The sequence below is a fragment of the Haliotis asinina genome, chromosome 7 (assembly GCF_037392515.1).
Source record: "Haliotis asinina isolate JCU_RB_2024 chromosome 7, JCU_Hal_asi_v2, whole genome shotgun sequence".
In the NCBI taxonomy this organism is placed as follows: domain Eukaryota; kingdom Metazoa; phylum Mollusca; class Gastropoda; order Lepetellida; family Haliotidae; genus Haliotis; species Haliotis asinina.
In genome coordinates this window covers 44,110,021-44,126,646 of record NC_090286.1, presented here as the reverse complement: position 1 = coordinate 44,126,646, position 16,626 = coordinate 44,110,021, and the positions used below count along the sequence as shown (strand labels likewise).

Here is a 16,626-nt window from a genome sequence, read left to right as displayed (position 1 = left end):
ATTTCATGGAGCAACACAAAGATTCTTGAAATTAACTACCTGACAATGCTACCTGCATAGTTTATATGTTTGGAAGCACAGCGGTGACTGTTGCTTAACATAGGTTGCAGGAAGTATGCAAAACAATGTTATAGTTCCTGTTTTCAACACTGAAGCGACGGGGTAGCCTAGTCGCCGAGGACAGGGTTTTGATGGGTACTACACGTGCCGAGTTCTGGGTGTCCCCGACCGTGATATTGCGGGAATATTGCTAAAGGCGGCGTAAAACTAAACTCACTCACATACTACTGATAATATTAATTACTGCAAGAACATTTTAGTGAACATTTTATTTTTTTCTTAATGTTGAACCAGCAGATCCACCTGGGTGCCTTTGTCAGACGTGTTGACGTGAGCAGTTATAATTCCGTGGTAATTTCTTATTTTCAAAAGGTGTTTAAGTCAGATTACACAAGGATTAATATGTGGATAGAACCGACTATCATGGCTAGTGTATAGAACACGAAGTGTAGAGCATAACCAGTCGGGATTAAAGGAAACATACTTCGGTGAGCGGAGACACAACCTATTTATGAACACAGCATGAATGAATCAATGAAAATGAGCGACGACACCTAGTCTTCGGGGAAAGGATAAGCGGATCCTGCTAAGCCGCCGGTACTGGCCAATCACAATTTGCAGAAATATAAGTGTTTGTCCTCTTATACATAAAGCACAGTGCACTGGCTATACCATAACTTTTGATATGAATACGATCAAAATGGGATAGAATAGGTGTTTCAAATCTGTGTGGCTTGTTTCAGAAAGTTAAAACTGATTTTCAGATGAACATTGTATGAAAGTGATGACGCCGGGACATGGCAGCTTTCGTCATGTCCTCATGAAACATCTCCCTTTTTAGTTCGTCGTTATGGTTACGACGACGCGTGTCATCATGACTTCCCACTGAACTCTTCAATAACGGCCAGAAAGCAATCTGCGTCACTCTGTTTGTCCTTGTCCTTTGTGTCGAGCCTTGAGTGAAACAAAATATGCATTAACATTTTGACATTATTTTACTTTCAGGTGAAACGATAGTGATTAATAATTCGACATATTTTTTTTCAGGTGAAACAAATTATACATAAAGTTGACACATAAATCCGCTTTTTGACAGTTTTTACTTGCAGGTAATGCAAACTATAAACCGACAGTTTGATATATTTTACTTTTTGACAGTTTTTACTAGCAGGCAATGCAAACTATAAACCGACATTTTGATATATTTTACTTTTTGACAGTTTTTACTTGCAGCCAATGCAAACTATAAACCGACATTTTGATATATTTTACTTTTTGACAGTTTTTACTTGCACGTAAAGCAAACAATAAACCGACATTTTGATATATTTTACTTTCAGGCAAAAACGAATATTAGTCTGCCTTTCTGCATATTTCACTTTTACGGAAAACAGACTATTGATCAATATTTGGACACATATGCCACTTATAGTCGAAACATGATATCAAACACCATTTTGACATACATATATTTTACGTTTAGGTAAACAAAACATATATGCGCAATATGAAATGTGTTTTTTTAGCTACGTTGTTTCGACTACGCAGATCGAATGTATTCATCGAAGTATACAAGAACATACATATCTCGTACCACTTTTGTGTACGGGAAATAATACAGTCCTTTGTTTCGTTTTGCTCCAGCTGTCCAAGCGCTTCTAACAAGACACGAAGACCCTCGTGGCGATGCTGTGCCCTCTGTCGTATTTTACAGAGCACCTGTAAACACATGTTGTCTCGTACCATCAAACAGTCAAACCTACACGAGTTGATGTACTTAATAGTAATAAAAGCCTTATAATACAAGAGTAGTATAATTAGTTGCATAAAGGATTTGTGTCCAGACAATATAACTGAGCTAGATGATTATTGAAACTTTACATACCACTGCTATGAAAACTCAAAACAAAAATCCCTGGATACTTAACCGTTTGCGAGCCCGAAACACCTGTAACATATTCAAAACACAAAATAATGAAGACGTATCTCCGTACCCATTCACATACTGTGTTTCCTGTGTCACTGTGTCGCCCCGGGTTCGATTCCCCACATGGGTACAATGTGTGAGGCCCATTCCCGGTGTCCCCCGCCGTGTTAATGCTGGAATATTGCTAAAAGCGTCGTAAAACTAAATTCTCCCGCTACTGTGTTTCCTCACATGCAGAGTTCTTTTGGCATATTAGGAAAACTTACTGTAAGCAGTTGGAACTGTTGGCCGAAAGGATGCGGTTCCGACAATTCACAATATTCTTGTGTCGTCAGGCCACATTCGATGCCGAGTGACTTGATATCAAGAGCAAAATATTGGAGTATGTCGACCAGAAACGCATCTGACATTGGCCTTAATGCCCCTGTATAAAGATATGTATACATTGTGAGAATGAGTTCAAACTGGTTTCACACAGCATCACAATACCGTAACGGTCATAGTAATCCTATCATTTCTATTATTTTGCTACCTCAACCAATAACCCATTAAGTTGGTCAAGAGCCCCAACTCGACCAAACTCCACCTCTAAACCAGAGTGACCTAATCTAAATCGGCCACAATCAGAAACCATAGGTGAAACTTCCCGTCCCGTAGATACCAGTGATAAAAAGCATGACATCTCCAGAGGCAAGGCCGACAGCAAATCAGACTCTCACAGATCACCAACAAAAGATCACCAGCAAATATGTGGAAGCCATTGAAATCCGCCACGACAAACCTTTGATCAACAGAGACCAAGGTTATTAAGCACCATCGGCCCCCATGAAAAGCTGATCAAGCTATAGGCTTTATCTGTTAGCGTCCTGTCAGGTCGATTTTACTGTTAACCCTTTGGGCTACCTAAGCTCACTTGCCTATAAACGTCATGGCCCGAGATATTTTGTTGTTCGTACCCCACCTGGACTCAACCAATTGTGATTTTGGGAAAATAGCAAAGGACCTTTCATGTATTCTGTTCTTCTATTAATTTTTGATTATATATTGAAAATGCCTAACTATCTGGTTTGTAATTCGGCAATGCCAAAACGTAAGATAAAATGTTCTCTTCAATGTTCTCTGACACTTTATCCTTTGGTGTAAGTAACAGTCTAACACTTAAACATGACAGTAGCCTTTTCTAACGTATTTGTCAGGATAACTCATTTGCATTTAGCAATCCAATATGCATATAAGATTATAAAGTGAGACTGAGTGCTTACGGTTACATATCAATGCAGCCAGCAATGTTCAACAAAATAACTCAAATTAGAAGTGGTTTGGAACATATGTTCGGCACATTACCATTCTCAGCCTTTTCTACATTGAACTTCTGTGTCTTCAGCCATTTACCAAATTTCGTATTTGACCAGTTCTTCTCAAATGCCTCGGAGTTCAAGCTGTGACAGAAATGTGTTCCGTTGTTGTTCTGGTTTCATCTAAAACGCGATCCCGTTACTTCCAGATTGCTTTAAATAGCTTACGAGGGATTAACGGTATTGAGTAATGAAAAGAGATGATAAAGATGTTTGGGAAAACCTTAAATGTCTGCACAATACCAGGAAGAACAAAATACCCAAATTATAATATTTAACGATCGGATTGAAACTGGTTATTATTTTAAATGGTGATGAAATGGGAAACAGGGTATTCTAATTTTTTTTGTCAGGTTGAAATTCAAAATGCATCACCATTTCTTCAGATGATTCATAAGTTGCTGTGCCGCAGACTGGCATTCAGCCCGCCTCAGTGCCTTGATCAGATCTGTGAGTCCATAATCAGGGTTCCCAGCGTGACCAATAATCCATTCCTGGAACATCTAGAACATCCCTGATAACATGGCACCGTCGGCAAGGCGGGTGATATATGTTTTTATGTTTTTGTGTTTTTTAAATGTTTTTTGTGTTTTTTTTATGTTTTTATGTTTTTACATGAAAGCACAAGTGTTACTTTTATTTTTTCCAGGTTTCTTCACAAGCCACGCAATACTAGGATTTTGAACTAACCTATAAATAAATTAAGGAACACTTGTGCTTCATTTGATCCTTATATGTTTTCCTTCAGTATATATGAACTGGGCCAATTTCATTTTAGGAACAATCCACATCTAATGGATTCTTATCTAAGTTGCGTTATTGGTCAATATTCATGCTTCAGGGAATAGACACACTGAAAACTATATCGTAACTTGCCAGCAATTTTTACGAAGAGAGGTTGCTCACGAATACTGTAAAAGGACACTGAAATGACAATGAGTAGCTCAAGGACAAAATTCCATGACACTCCTCAATGGGAAAACAACCGACATGGAGTTGCGGGGATACCTAGAATCTTTGCCCCAGATTAATATCGGTGACAGAAACAAGATGAAACTGGAGGAAGCATACAATGTAGAAAACGAAATGCAAACCTGTTTGCTTCTCATCAGAGAATTAAACTGTCGATTGGTGGCTGACTCCATAAGCCTTTCAAGTGGTACACCAGCGTACAGCCACACCTTCCACCACGACCCAAACACTTCATTCGATAAGTCCATCAGCGTGTCTCTGATATAATCTGTGAAATGGCAGTTTCATAATTAAAGCGGTTCACTTAAGCTAAGGCAGTTACAAAATGCTTACCGGTCAAGCTTTACCAATTCGATTATTTTAACTTTTGATTAGAACACAAACGTCCATTTTTTCTTGCCTTACGTTGGTTTCCTTCTTGTTTTTTTGACAAACCTTACATAGCTGAAATGATGTCAAACAATAATTCAATAATACGTACTCGTTTGATGATGTCTGATTTTGATTACAAACAACCGGTCAACGAGATGTATTTTGTATTTTTTTTTTTTTTTTTGCATTTTTTTCCTCATAAACTACTGGCATATCTCCCAGAATAGAATGTTGCTCAAAATTATAAATGACAATATTCACGAGTTAGAATCAACAACCATCCATAATGTTCCGCTTTACTTGCCTTCGATGCCCACGTGGCCATGTCCTTTGGCTGCACTTTCATCAAAGTCATCTCTCTGTACCAGCGTCATGCTCTCATTAGAGATGGCGTTGTGAGCCAGTTCAAAAGGAAGATACGTTATTATATTTTCCTTTTTATCCATGATAGCTATAGCTGCAAGAGGGGCGTAGTTCTCTTTCATGATTCTAAGATTCAGTGATTGAAAGCCAGTCACGCCACGCTTATAGATGAGCTTTAGCTTTGAAATGTCATACAATGACACCGCATTGCCACAGATACCGATACGATATATACTGGCAGGCTTGGCTTGGAATTCGCCACTGTCTCTGAGACAGAAGTAACCATTTTTCTGCCAGGTTTGTGATCTTTTCTTGAAGTGTTTTCTATAACAGCATTCAACGACGATGTCATGAACTGAAGAATTTAGAAACTTGCCCCATGCTGCAAATTTGATCTGATCCTTAACGCCCCTTCTCCGATGTAATCTAGTTTGCTTCTTAACTCTTGATCTGCGTGCTTTCCTTTTGTATTCACCAAGTACAAATCTACAAACAAAGACACCTTACAGAATTCTTCATGTAATATATAATAACATAACAGTTGTTTCATATCCTTATTAAAATACTTTTTCGCTTAATTTGAAGGAAAAGGAATTCACCAAAATGGACTGAATAGGTCAAAGATAAGAAACCAAGCAACAATAGCTCTTTTGTAAAAGTGTATCAGCACATCAGGAATAACAGAAACGAACTAATAACGGTTGTTGTCATTACTCTGAAAAGTGGTTTGTGGAGAAGGTTGCAACATTGCCGTTGACTGATATCATTGTATCAAGGATTGTCCAGTGTGTTTCTTCTTCATCATCCTCATTCTCCTCTTCACTTTCCTCCTCTCTTTGCTGTTCACTTCCCTTTGGTACAGTTCTGGACAGAACGAGTAACTCTCCTTCGCCAGTATATTTATCCGGAAGAGGTAAGGTCACCGTGAGTTCCTTCTGTGGCTGATGTCCAGATGTGTGGCTAATTTCATAAAACATGGACAGCGATACTATGCTCTCGAGGTCGTTTCCCTCATATTCCATTTCCACAGCCTTCGGACAAAGACAAATATTTGTCGGTAAGAAAAAAAGCGAAAAATATTTCTACAAACTAAACAAGACTATAATACGACCCAAATGGGCGGTTCTTATCATATCATTCCCATGATATATGCATCAATGTCAAATAGCGATGGTGCTTGTCGTACGAGACGACTAACAGGATAAGGTGGTCAGGCTCGCTGACTTGGTTGACACATGTCATCGTTTCCAAGTTGCGCAGATCGATGTTGTTGGTCACTGGATTGTCTGGTGCAGACTCGATTATTTACAGACCGCCGCCATATAGCTGGAATATTGCCGAGTGCGGCGAAAACCTAAACTCACGCACTCACGCACACAAACAGCGATGAGGCAGTGTAAGGTAAAGGGTTTTTTGGTCCCATCGGTGGCACCCCTGATCAGCGCGTTTATACATTGTTTATCTGGGTTGGTCATAACAGGGAATTGCATGATATATTTTTTTCACAGAAATCTCCTTCACATGTTTCACACTAAATCTTGGGAAAGCTTCACTGATGTCTTCCTTAAACAATGAGTGCATGAGTTAAGTTTTACGCCGATGTTCTAATATGGTGGCGGTATGTAGATAATCGAATCTGTACCAGACAGTCCAGCAATCAACAACATGAGCATCAATCTACACAACTGACGATGACGTGTCAGCCAAGTCAGCAGTCCTGACTACCCTATCTCGGCGTTTTACAAGCATGGGTTTCCGAAGATCAACTCTAACCCGGATCTTCACGGGTCACTTTTGAACAGAAGACGATGAAACTCAATGATATCTTTGCAGAATGAGGGTTTTCGTATTTAGCCAACATATACTTAAGGACACTCGACTTTCTGCCTTCTCATGTAGTGCTGGGGAGGGGTCGTTCACTCTTAATATGACGCATGGATCTTAAAGTGACACATACATGGTTGTTGCATTGGTCTCTTCATATTTCTAGTTCAAGGAAGGAGAAAGGAAATAGTTGGCTATATGAAGAATATTGATTGTGCAATGCACACTGCACTACATATATGGCAGGGGTATTTATATATTCAGTCGAGTCTTTCCCAAAAAACTCATATTCCCATTTATGCAAAGAAAATACAATGACCTGCATCAACCAGGCCAGCGAACCAGATCATCAGACGCCGTTAGTCTCTTACAGCAAGCTTGGGTTTCTGAAGACCAGTTCTAACTCGGTCCGTCATAGGTCTGGCAGGCCATTGTTACACGACATCAGATAATACTTTAAGATGTTGAATGTTGAGCACCACTTCCGATTCACATAAAGAAGCAGATCAACAAGGTGGTCGGAGCTCATGTCTATAAAATCTGCCTGCTGTGGATGTAGGTCTTCCTTTCCAAATAACTTTTAATATATTGTAGTTAGAATAAGACAGTCTAATATTTAAGTAGTAAATTCATACCTGTACTACACGTCCGTGGAATCGAATAAGAGTTTGACTTAAATTATTTAATTTACCTTCAGACACATGCTTCCTGAACATCCGTATGCGTCCTTTGGAATGTTTATTTGTACCCTTCCGTCCAGTTCGTAAACAACCGTACAACCATCAACTGATACTTCCGTCAGAGTTTCCCTCGGCCTCGTGCACAGCACAAACCATCCCCGAGGACCGACACTGATCTGAGTTGTTGCTTCCCAGCAGAGCTGAAACACTGCGACTGAATCAACAGAAATGTTTACAACTGCAGAAGTGAGCGTTGCACGTGTGAAATTGAAATTTCACAACATATTCTGGTTGATTACATGGATGTTCTAACAGCAAGTGGTCCCTCGGAACCAATAGCGTACAGTGACAACAAAATAGTGATCTTTGACTAAAAAAAATAGTTTGATTCAGGTGTGCATAATTATGAGACAAGTCATCAAAGTTGGTCTGATGATTGCATGCGACTGTGCCAAATTTGGTTTTGATGCAATTATCAGATTTTGTATTATTTAACAATTCATGGGTCTAAAACAGCCTGTAAACGAATGGGAAATATTAAGGCATTGGGAATATTCTGGGGAATAATATTTAAACGGAATAAATATGTCTTAGCCTTTCTAGTTTTAGTGTTCAAATGACCACTGGAAGTGTTGACACTGTAAAATGCTATCTTTCTACTTACCCTTTCTGGTATGAACACTGAGTAACAGGAGTTTCTTCCGGTTTATGTCCAATGGTTGCATATCTTAAAATCAGCTCAGAATAACGACCAACTCCTTCTTCCAAATGGAACACTATTGCAAGTTCAATACTGGGAGTGGATATGCACCATTCAATGAGGTCTCCCCAAAATGCTCCATCCGTCTTTCCAGCAGGTTCTAGTGGATTATGTACTGGCTCAGAGCAGGTTAGTCGTAAGAAGGTCTCAGCTCCAACTTGTTTTTCTACATCGAACCTGATTTTCATATTCCTCAGAGACTTCTTTTTGAAATTTCTTGTGTCAATGTATGCTGTGTTCCTGCAAGAGACATGGTGTCTGAGGGATTCTAGTCGCAATCATTAGTTTTCTAAAACCCAAATAGTTGTAGTTTAAACTGAACTGCCACATGTTCTCAGGGGTGTGCATTATTGCAAGAACTCTCTGCATACGTTGCTTGTAATTTGAATGTTTCGGGTATATCCTGTCATCTAGCCAGGGTCAATTGTTCTAACCCAGGGATACCTCTCTGACCATAACACTGCCATGCCTTGGGCGTTTTGTAAATTCTACACCCCTACCTTTCAATATTGTTGACAGTCTGCAATTAACATACCTGTAATCACTTGGTACGATGGTCAATCCTTGTCCTTTGAAGTCGCTTACAATGGAAGAGAGCTCATTTGCAAATGTTTCATCCTCTTCATCAGGTGTAGAAACAGCTAACCTGAAATGTACATAACGCTGCAATGTGTTTTCTGTTGACCCTAATATGAACCTAAAAAACAGAGAAATATCAGGTGCATAAGGTAAAAGGTTCGTCACTTGATGTGTGATGAATAATCTCTCCTCTTCAAACTCGAAAAAAATATTAATTATTCCTTCCATTCAAATAAACTGTTGGACGACCTAGGTGCTATAATTTGGGGGTAGACACCTGAGGCACAAGTGAGCACAATTTGTGCTTCACTTGAATAATTATTTCTGTTAGTATTTGCAGCGTCGGTAAGGACAAGATTGTTGGTTTGTAGTTTAGCTCCGCGGGGCGCAGCTATGTGGCAATTGCCAGGAAGTTTAACATATAACGTTTATGGATCATCTAAAATCATATAAATCAATCATGTTTCAGTCTAAAATAGAAGAGAAAAGACCAGCGAAACCACCAATATGTATGTCAAATTGTTTATACATATACATGAGAAGGGGTGGAGAACATTTCGAGATTGATCAATCAGAGACAGTACTGACATCCCGTGCAATTCCCTCTTTATGTATGTTCAAATGACCTTTGGGTGAATGGTTGACTTTCCTTCGCATGTGTTTGTGACGAATGACACTTGTGCCGCAGGATGATCTAAAATTTCATCATCACTGTTTGATCATAGCCATCATTATGACATGTCGTGTAATTGCAGGATCGACTGATTATGGAAACAGTTTTGTTTTATTGGCATGTAAGCACCACAAATCATACCTGACTTTCAAGTAAAATTATCATGATTAAAGTATTCACTCATTCACACATACCAGTTCCTGATGTTCTGGACCAGCAAGAGTTGCACATCGTTCTGCTGGACTTTACCGAGAGCGACGAGGAGTCTCCTCAAGAAGGTCGCGTTGTCCCTTTCCTTTTCACCACATTTGTCCAACATCTGAAAAATTGAGTTTTCTCTTACACGTAATCACACCACTGGCGTGTTAAGCTTGTTGGGGACTCGTGCAACAAGACGCGGGGACCGTGCAGATCTGAGTTAGAATTGGTCTTCATGCTTGTAGTAAGAGGCGACTAACAGGGTTGGGTGGTTAGACATGCAGACTTGGTTGACATATATCATCGTATCGCATTTGCGTAGATCGATGCTCATGGTGAAGGAAAATCTTCAAAACCTGCAAAGCGTGCGACGTTTTGGTGTAGGGACTAATCTGCAATAAAGACGTTGGCTATCCATAGAGTTTGCTTTTCCTTCATGCATACAGCTACTAATATGCCTCATCAAAGAAAGATGCCCACAGTGTTGATCACTAGTTTGTCATATCCATATTCGAATGTTTGCAAAAATCCATGAAATAACATGAATATTTCTGAATGTGGTTTTAAACAACATTCAATCGATCGTTCAGTTGAAGTTACAATTTTTTCTCGAAGCACAAGTTAAGTGCTTTAAATTTTAAGTTTATAGTGGAAAGCAAGATTTTTAGACCATCAACTAGTCTCTGAAATGAACGCGTTAATATCTATCGTTACATCGTCAGTATTTCAGCCATGTCGTAACAGCCTCTGAACACATTTTACAGAAGAATACCGTTCATAATGTTTAATGAAAAGGAGCCGAGGTTTTCTTCATTTTCAGAAACTATAGAAACCTACACATGGATTTGTTTCTTTCAGGCAACAAGTCTCGCACTGAACAAGATTTATATCTTACCGAAACGGTTCTGAAATGTTCAAGTCTTTGACAAAGGGGATCATTTGCCCGTTGTGGAAATTACTCACCACAAACATACTGTATTCTGCATCTGTAGAAGATGTGCTGTCACCTATACGTTCTATTTCATCATCACTTAAACCAAGTTGTTTAAATAACGAAATGTCAAAGGCCATGTCCTTAACAACACTGACAAAGAAACTGTTCAGAGCGGGCCCTCTGTTACCTGCAAATGCAAGAGTATATATCGTCACAAGTAAAACACCATACACCCATTGTAAGATACGTCCTAGACAGATTTGAATTTTTAATAGCTGAACTTGTGTATAGTATTAGCTGCGCAGGAGAACCAGGAAACCCAAACGTGGAAACCATTTAGAATTCTTCTTAGTGGAGCTAATCACATCTCTGCCAGGAGTTTTCCCACAAAGTGTAAGCCGAATGTATTACACACACACATGTATACGTTTACGTTAAGGGTCATCGTTTTCATTGCGAAACAAGGGTGCTATATGGAAATGTATCTGTATTGTTTAACACAGCGTCCGGGGCCCCGGAAGTTCTCGTAGCGCTAGGAATAGTGTTACAGTAGAGGAAGTAGGAATGCTACGAAGACAGATACGTGACCTTTTCTTGCGAGAGCTTTGTGAAATGGGGCACAGACATACAAATATTACACACATGAAAGTAGAATCACAGCACCAGAGCAGTTTACAATTGTCAGTTTACAATAGTAAGATATGATACATAAGACAGCGTACACCTATTCGATACAAAGTGTAATAAGATACAGCCAGGCATTTTGCTAGCGATATTGATAACATTTCCACAGTTAAGGTCTGGATGTGGTCTGAGGCAGAGGCATGATTCATTTCTCAATCTTCTTCTCAATTATAGTCTTGAACTGCAAAGCAGCAAAACATATCCCCCGATTGGTTTTAATGCTTAAATGTCAAACATATTGTACACCACTATTTCTAACAACAGTACATAACAGTTTCTGAACATAAAAAAATAGAATATCAAACCCAGTCCAAAATTGTACTTCCATTAATGCCAAAGTGACGTCTAAATGTCACTGGAACACGATATTTATTACATCTGCTGGATATAATTACACGAAGTTCCACCTAAACGATTCAATGGGGAGAGAATACAGTAACAAATTGTATATATAAAGATACGTAGTGTAGCAGTGTACACACACACACACACACACACACACACACACACACACACACACACACACACACACACACACACATATATACACACACACATACATATACACACACACACACACACACTCACACACACACACATATATATATATATATATAAAACACCAATAAATCACACAACACGAATTTCCACCTACACGCTTCAACGTCATCTTCAGCTCTGGGAGACGCCTCAATCTCAGCTGTCAGCGGAAGAGGTAGCTGCGTGACGAGGCGAGACTTGTGATCCCCAGCTGTATAAATGTTTATGCATCCACAGGGAGAAGTATCCTTGGATTTTGATATTTGAACAAGAATGCTGCAGTAGTTCGCTTCTCCTGGCACCCGTTCTAGACAGTCATTATATTCTTCAAGAAACTCGTACTCGCCATCTACTTGAAAACGATAGCTTTGCCTCTCTGATGAAGCAAACTGACCACTCACAGCTAGAGTTGCGAATGATTGTTGCTTCCAATCGTCGAGACAAAGATAGATTTCGTTTGGTTCTAGGCATCCAACGATCACTTCGTACCGATTAATTCCAACAGCCCTCCCAACAATAAAGAACTTCACAAAACAGTCAGTCCTGCTTTTTGGTCGCCTTTGCTTGTGCATGACTGAAAGATTATGTAAACAGTATCACTCTTTTGTCCTTCAGTTCGTTCTGACATCAGGCAACTAACGGGATCTGGTGACTTGGTTGACACATGTCATCGGTTCCCAATTGCGCAGATCGATGCTTATGTTGTTGATCTGGATTGTCTGGTCCAGACTCGATTATGTACAGACCGCGTATCACTGAGTGCGGCGTAAAACTAAACTCGTTCACACTAAATCGAACACTTTTGATAAGAACTGATAATAGCGCTAGCAAAGCTACAAGTAAGCTGCCCAATACCTGCAAGTCCTACCTGTATAATGGCTGCCACCTCACTGCGGGTACACCATGTGATCGACAATGTTGCGTGAACTGACAATTTAACGACACTTCACTGGAATGCAGTATCAGATTTTATTATATGTTTTAATGTATAAAGCCGTTATACTTCACTGCTATATAATTTAGTTTGTGTAAGTAATATAAATCTCTGCGTGTGGTATACGCGGTATGTGAGAGGGTAGAAGGTTATCTCTGCAGACAAGGAAGTTTTGCATAAAGAGTTAATAACAAAACATTGTTAGTCAACTCCTTTTAACAACAGATTATAAGCTATGTTTAGTAGAGCATAAGCCCGTAGAAACTTACAGCATACTTACAGCACTAAAGTGTATTCAGGCAAGAACTGTCTGCAAGTAACCTGTGTGTTTTACCGATGAGTTGACTAAATAGATAGATCGATGCCCATGTTGATCACTGGATTTTTTCGCCCACAATCGATTACTGAGATATAGATGGAACAACTCTAAGAGCGGCTTTAACAACCAACCAACTAAATGTGAGTTTAGGTTTACACCGCACTCAGCATTATTTCAGCTATGTGGTGGCGGTCTGTAAATCTGGACCAGACAAACCAGTGATGACCAGTATCGATCTACACAGTTAAGATACGATGATATGTATCAACCAAGTCAACGAGCCTGACCACCCGATCCCGTCAGTCGCCTCTTACGACAAGCATGTGTTACTGAAGATCAATTCTCACCCGGATCTTCATGGGTACCAGCTAAATAGATTAAGTAAACGGACACGATGTTTAAGTTGTCTGCTTGTCATTGAAACCAAAATACGTGAATGGTTGCTCATGATATCAATCACTGGTATGAATAGTGCAGAATTAGCTTGCACCGGCAGTTGATACAATACAAGTGAGCGAGTAGTGTTTAGCAATCTTCCAGAAATATCACTGCAGGGCGACCCCAGAAATTGTTTACTTTATTCTACCAATGTGGGGAATCGAACCCGGGACTTCAGTGCGACGAGATAAAGCTCTAAACACAAGGCAACCACACCGCCCCACATAGTAGTCCTTACTTAGTAATCTTGAGTTCGTAGCACGTTATGTGACATTCAGGGTATCACGTGACTCACATCGAGCTACTTCAGCTTCCTAACACATCAATAAAACCCGAATACTCATGTTTTATTACTCCAGATGAGCAGGTTTGTGTAACAGAATGGTTCTCATACGTGCAACCACATGTCAATAGAACATGTGAATAATCCCTGTCAACGGGTAATTCATTTTACTACACCTTCAAAGAACAAAACGATCAAGTTTAGTCTAGCCACATGTTTGAACACATGGGGTCTACAGTGGGCGTATCCCAAACGTCATGTGTTGTGTATTAGTTGTATTCATTATGTGCTTGTCATGCATGACCTGTTGACATGTTGTGCTCGACAGACGTGTTGTATGCTTAGACAGAGTTCTGGAAGGCGCTGTGCCAAGTTCAGTGTACCTGTACTATTTTGACCCAGGGAGAATCATCTGGAGTGTTTCTTATCTTCTCGCTTCTCACCATGTGTGGCAGCGCCAGTACACCGCATTTCTCGCCCAAGTCGTAGTCAAAAGTACAATGTCACGTATTTTCGACAATAGTTCGGCCTATTTTTATATGTTGGGGGAACATAGACTCACTTTAGCTTGCTATTGATGAATAAAAAAAATATTATCCCTTACCACTTGCCTGAAATCGATAATTGAAACTTCGAGGCGAACAGCTTCCAAACAGATAACACTAGCCACATATAACAGATTGCTCCGTACATCGAAAACTGTATTCGCTAAGAACGCTCCAAGGGAGATAACTGTATGGGGTTCGCTTGAAATAATGTTTGGCCGGTTGAGGGCTCGAGATTCGATCTAATGCAACGTTGTCTTATTTCATTCGAAACGTTTTATTTGATATTGTAATCTAAAGACGTGTTTTATTTTATTTTCAAAATATATTATATGGTGGCTTCCCTGAGAGTCGATAGTTAGAATTATTATAAGAAATGCATTATGTATTTTTAGAGAAGTGTGGTGTGACACTGCGCCATTAAATTATACTAATACTATCATTTCACATTACATCACATTGATAAAGTCACAAGAAGACCAGCACCTGTGTGGAGATTCTATTCTGCGTGCGCATACTGTGCGCGTGCGTGTTTGCGTCTCCCTGTGTGACGGATTTAAATACAGTGTTCCCAGAAATTATTGAGAAAATCTTTGTTTTTTTTCTAATGATGCTAAGATTGGAAAAAGGGCTTTCACTATGCACTAAGCATACTAAATAAGGGAGACAACTCTTGAAGGCTTAGAACGCAGCTCACTACGTCAAGAGTTATCTCCCTTGTCTGAGCAGACGGCATCCTGTGTTGACATGGCAGAATTTACAGCAAGAGAGAAAAGAAAGCTCATTCTAGATGATTTTGAAAGGGGTGAGGCTGATGCTAAAGTGTTAGCTTGTAGACATGGTATTCCTCTGTCTACAGTATACAGAACTTTGAAGAATATTCAAACAGGAACCGGGATAAAGCACAAAGCAGGGACAGGTCGGCCTAGGAAATTCAGTGTTGTGGATCGCCGAAGACTTGGGCAGATTGTGAGTAGGGGCAAATTGAAAAGTGTTGAGAACATCAGAAATTAAATGATTAGCAGAGGAAGTCCTCAGGTATGCAATGAAACAGTTAGGCAGGAATTACAGAGACTTAATTGGGTGAAAAAACGTGGAATTCCCTCGCCGTTGATGAAAGATGCACAAAAGGAAAAACGTTTAAACTGGTGTCGGGCTCATGAAAATCAAGATTGGGATAATGTTTTCTTTTCGGATGAAAGTTCTGTTTGGCTTTTCCCTAATTGTGTGAAAATTTGGACCAAAGATACTGTCAAACCTATCTACCAGCGACCAAAACATAGCCCGAAGTTTCACATGTGGAGTGGCATATCGGCTCTTGGAGTGATGCCATTGTGTGTTTTCACGGGAAACTTGACAAAAGAAAGATACGCTGACATTCTAATTGGTCACCTTCTTCCGACAGCACAAACATTGTATGAAGATGATTGGATTTTCCAGCATGATAATGACCCAAAACACACTGCGCGCTACACAAAACAGTGGTTGTCGGGCGAAAATGTTCAAGTTTTAGACTGGCCCAGTTACAGCCCCGACCTAAACCCAATTGAGAATGTGTGGGGAGTCATGAAGGACAGAATAAACCAAAAGGGACTGAGAAATATTGAAGATATGAAGGCCGAGGTGGTCCAATATTGGGATACCCTGTCACACGATTACCTACAAACTTTGATGGGTAGTGTGCCTAGGCGTATTCAGGCATGCATTGCTGAGCGAGGAGGTCTAACAAAGTACTAAAACAAGACTGAGGCTGTAAAAGGATTATGTTTTAACATGTTTATGTAAGTAAAACGCCAGAAGTTAATAAACGTAATGAGTTACATGACGCAACATGATTCTCAACAATTTCTGGGAATACTATATTTCTTCACGTCCACCATTTCATCACAAAAAGTAATACCTTTTTTTCTCAAGACAAGAAATACGTTCGCTCTATTTATCTACATTACACTTCTACAATTTAATTTGTGACAAGAGGAAAAAAAGGTTGTTTTGGTTCTTACACAAGAATACATTTACACAAATAAAAACATGCAAGAAAAATCTAAATTATTGTAAAAACATGTTATCGTCTATCTGCCTTTGATATATAAATTGTATCTCTTATATATTTTGTAAAGTGAGTGACTGTGTTTCAGCAATATTCAAGCAAATGTCAGGGCGGCAAGCACCTTAACTACTTGGCT

General features: G+C 39.6%; 2 protein-coding genes across 2 annotated transcripts; both read right to left on the bottom strand.

The window, feature by feature from the left end:
* Positions 1–314: 314 nt before the first annotated feature.
* LOC137292017 (uncharacterized) lies at positions 315–6,071 on the bottom strand. Its single transcript, XM_067823570.1, has 8 exons — positions 5,764–6,071; positions 4,991–5,535; positions 4,437–4,582; positions 3,718–3,845; positions 3,332–3,426; positions 2,254–2,411; positions 1,655–1,779; positions 315–1,014 (listed from the first exon to the last, which is right to left on the bottom strand). The coding sequence occupies exons 1-8, from the start codon at positions 6,069–6,071 to the stop codon at positions 933–935; spliced, it is 1,587 nt and encodes a 528-aa protein (XP_067679671.1). The 3' UTR covers positions 315–932.
* On the bottom strand, positions 5,890–12,807 carry LOC137291311 (uncharacterized). Its single transcript, XM_067822614.1, has 8 exons — positions 12,790–12,807; positions 12,037–12,228; positions 10,727–10,884; positions 9,760–9,884; positions 8,849–8,959; positions 8,218–8,553; positions 7,565–7,753; positions 5,890–6,080 (listed from the first exon to the last, which is right to left on the bottom strand). The coding sequence occupies exons 3-7, from the start codon at positions 10,832–10,834 to the stop codon at positions 7,672–7,674; spliced, it is 762 nt and encodes a 253-aa protein (XP_067678715.1). The 5' UTR covers positions 10,835–10,884; positions 12,037–12,228; positions 12,790–12,807; the 3' UTR covers positions 5,890–6,080; positions 7,565–7,671.
* Between the last annotated feature and the right edge of the window lie 3,819 nt (positions 12,808–16,626).

Bases quoted from the DNA above. Each gene is read 5' to 3' on its own strand.
- LOC137292017 (XM_067823570.1), bottom strand. From the start codon at position 6,071: ATGGAATATGAGGGAAACGACCTCGAGAGCATAGTATCGCTGTCCATG. The intron at 5,536-5,763 runs GTAATGACAACA...CTTTGTTTGTAG, and splicing joins TCCACAAACCACTTTTCAGA to ATTTGTACTTGGTGAATACA. The intron at 2,412-3,331 runs GTAATGTGCCGA...ATCTTTATACAG, and splicing joins TGTAGAAAAGGCTGAGAATG to GGGCATTAAGGCCAATGTCA.
- LOC137291311 (XM_067822614.1), bottom strand. From the start codon at position 10,834: ATGGCCTTTGACATTTCGTTATTTAAACAACTTGGTTTAAGTGATGAT. The intron at 8,960-9,759 runs GTATGTGTGAAT...TGTACATTTCAG, and splicing joins GTCCAGAACATCAGGAACTG to GTTAGCTGTTTCTACACCTG. The intron at 7,754-8,217 runs GTAAGTAGAAAG...GCAGTGTTTCAG, and splicing joins CAGTGTTCATACCAGAAAGG to CTCTGCTGGGAAGCAACAAC.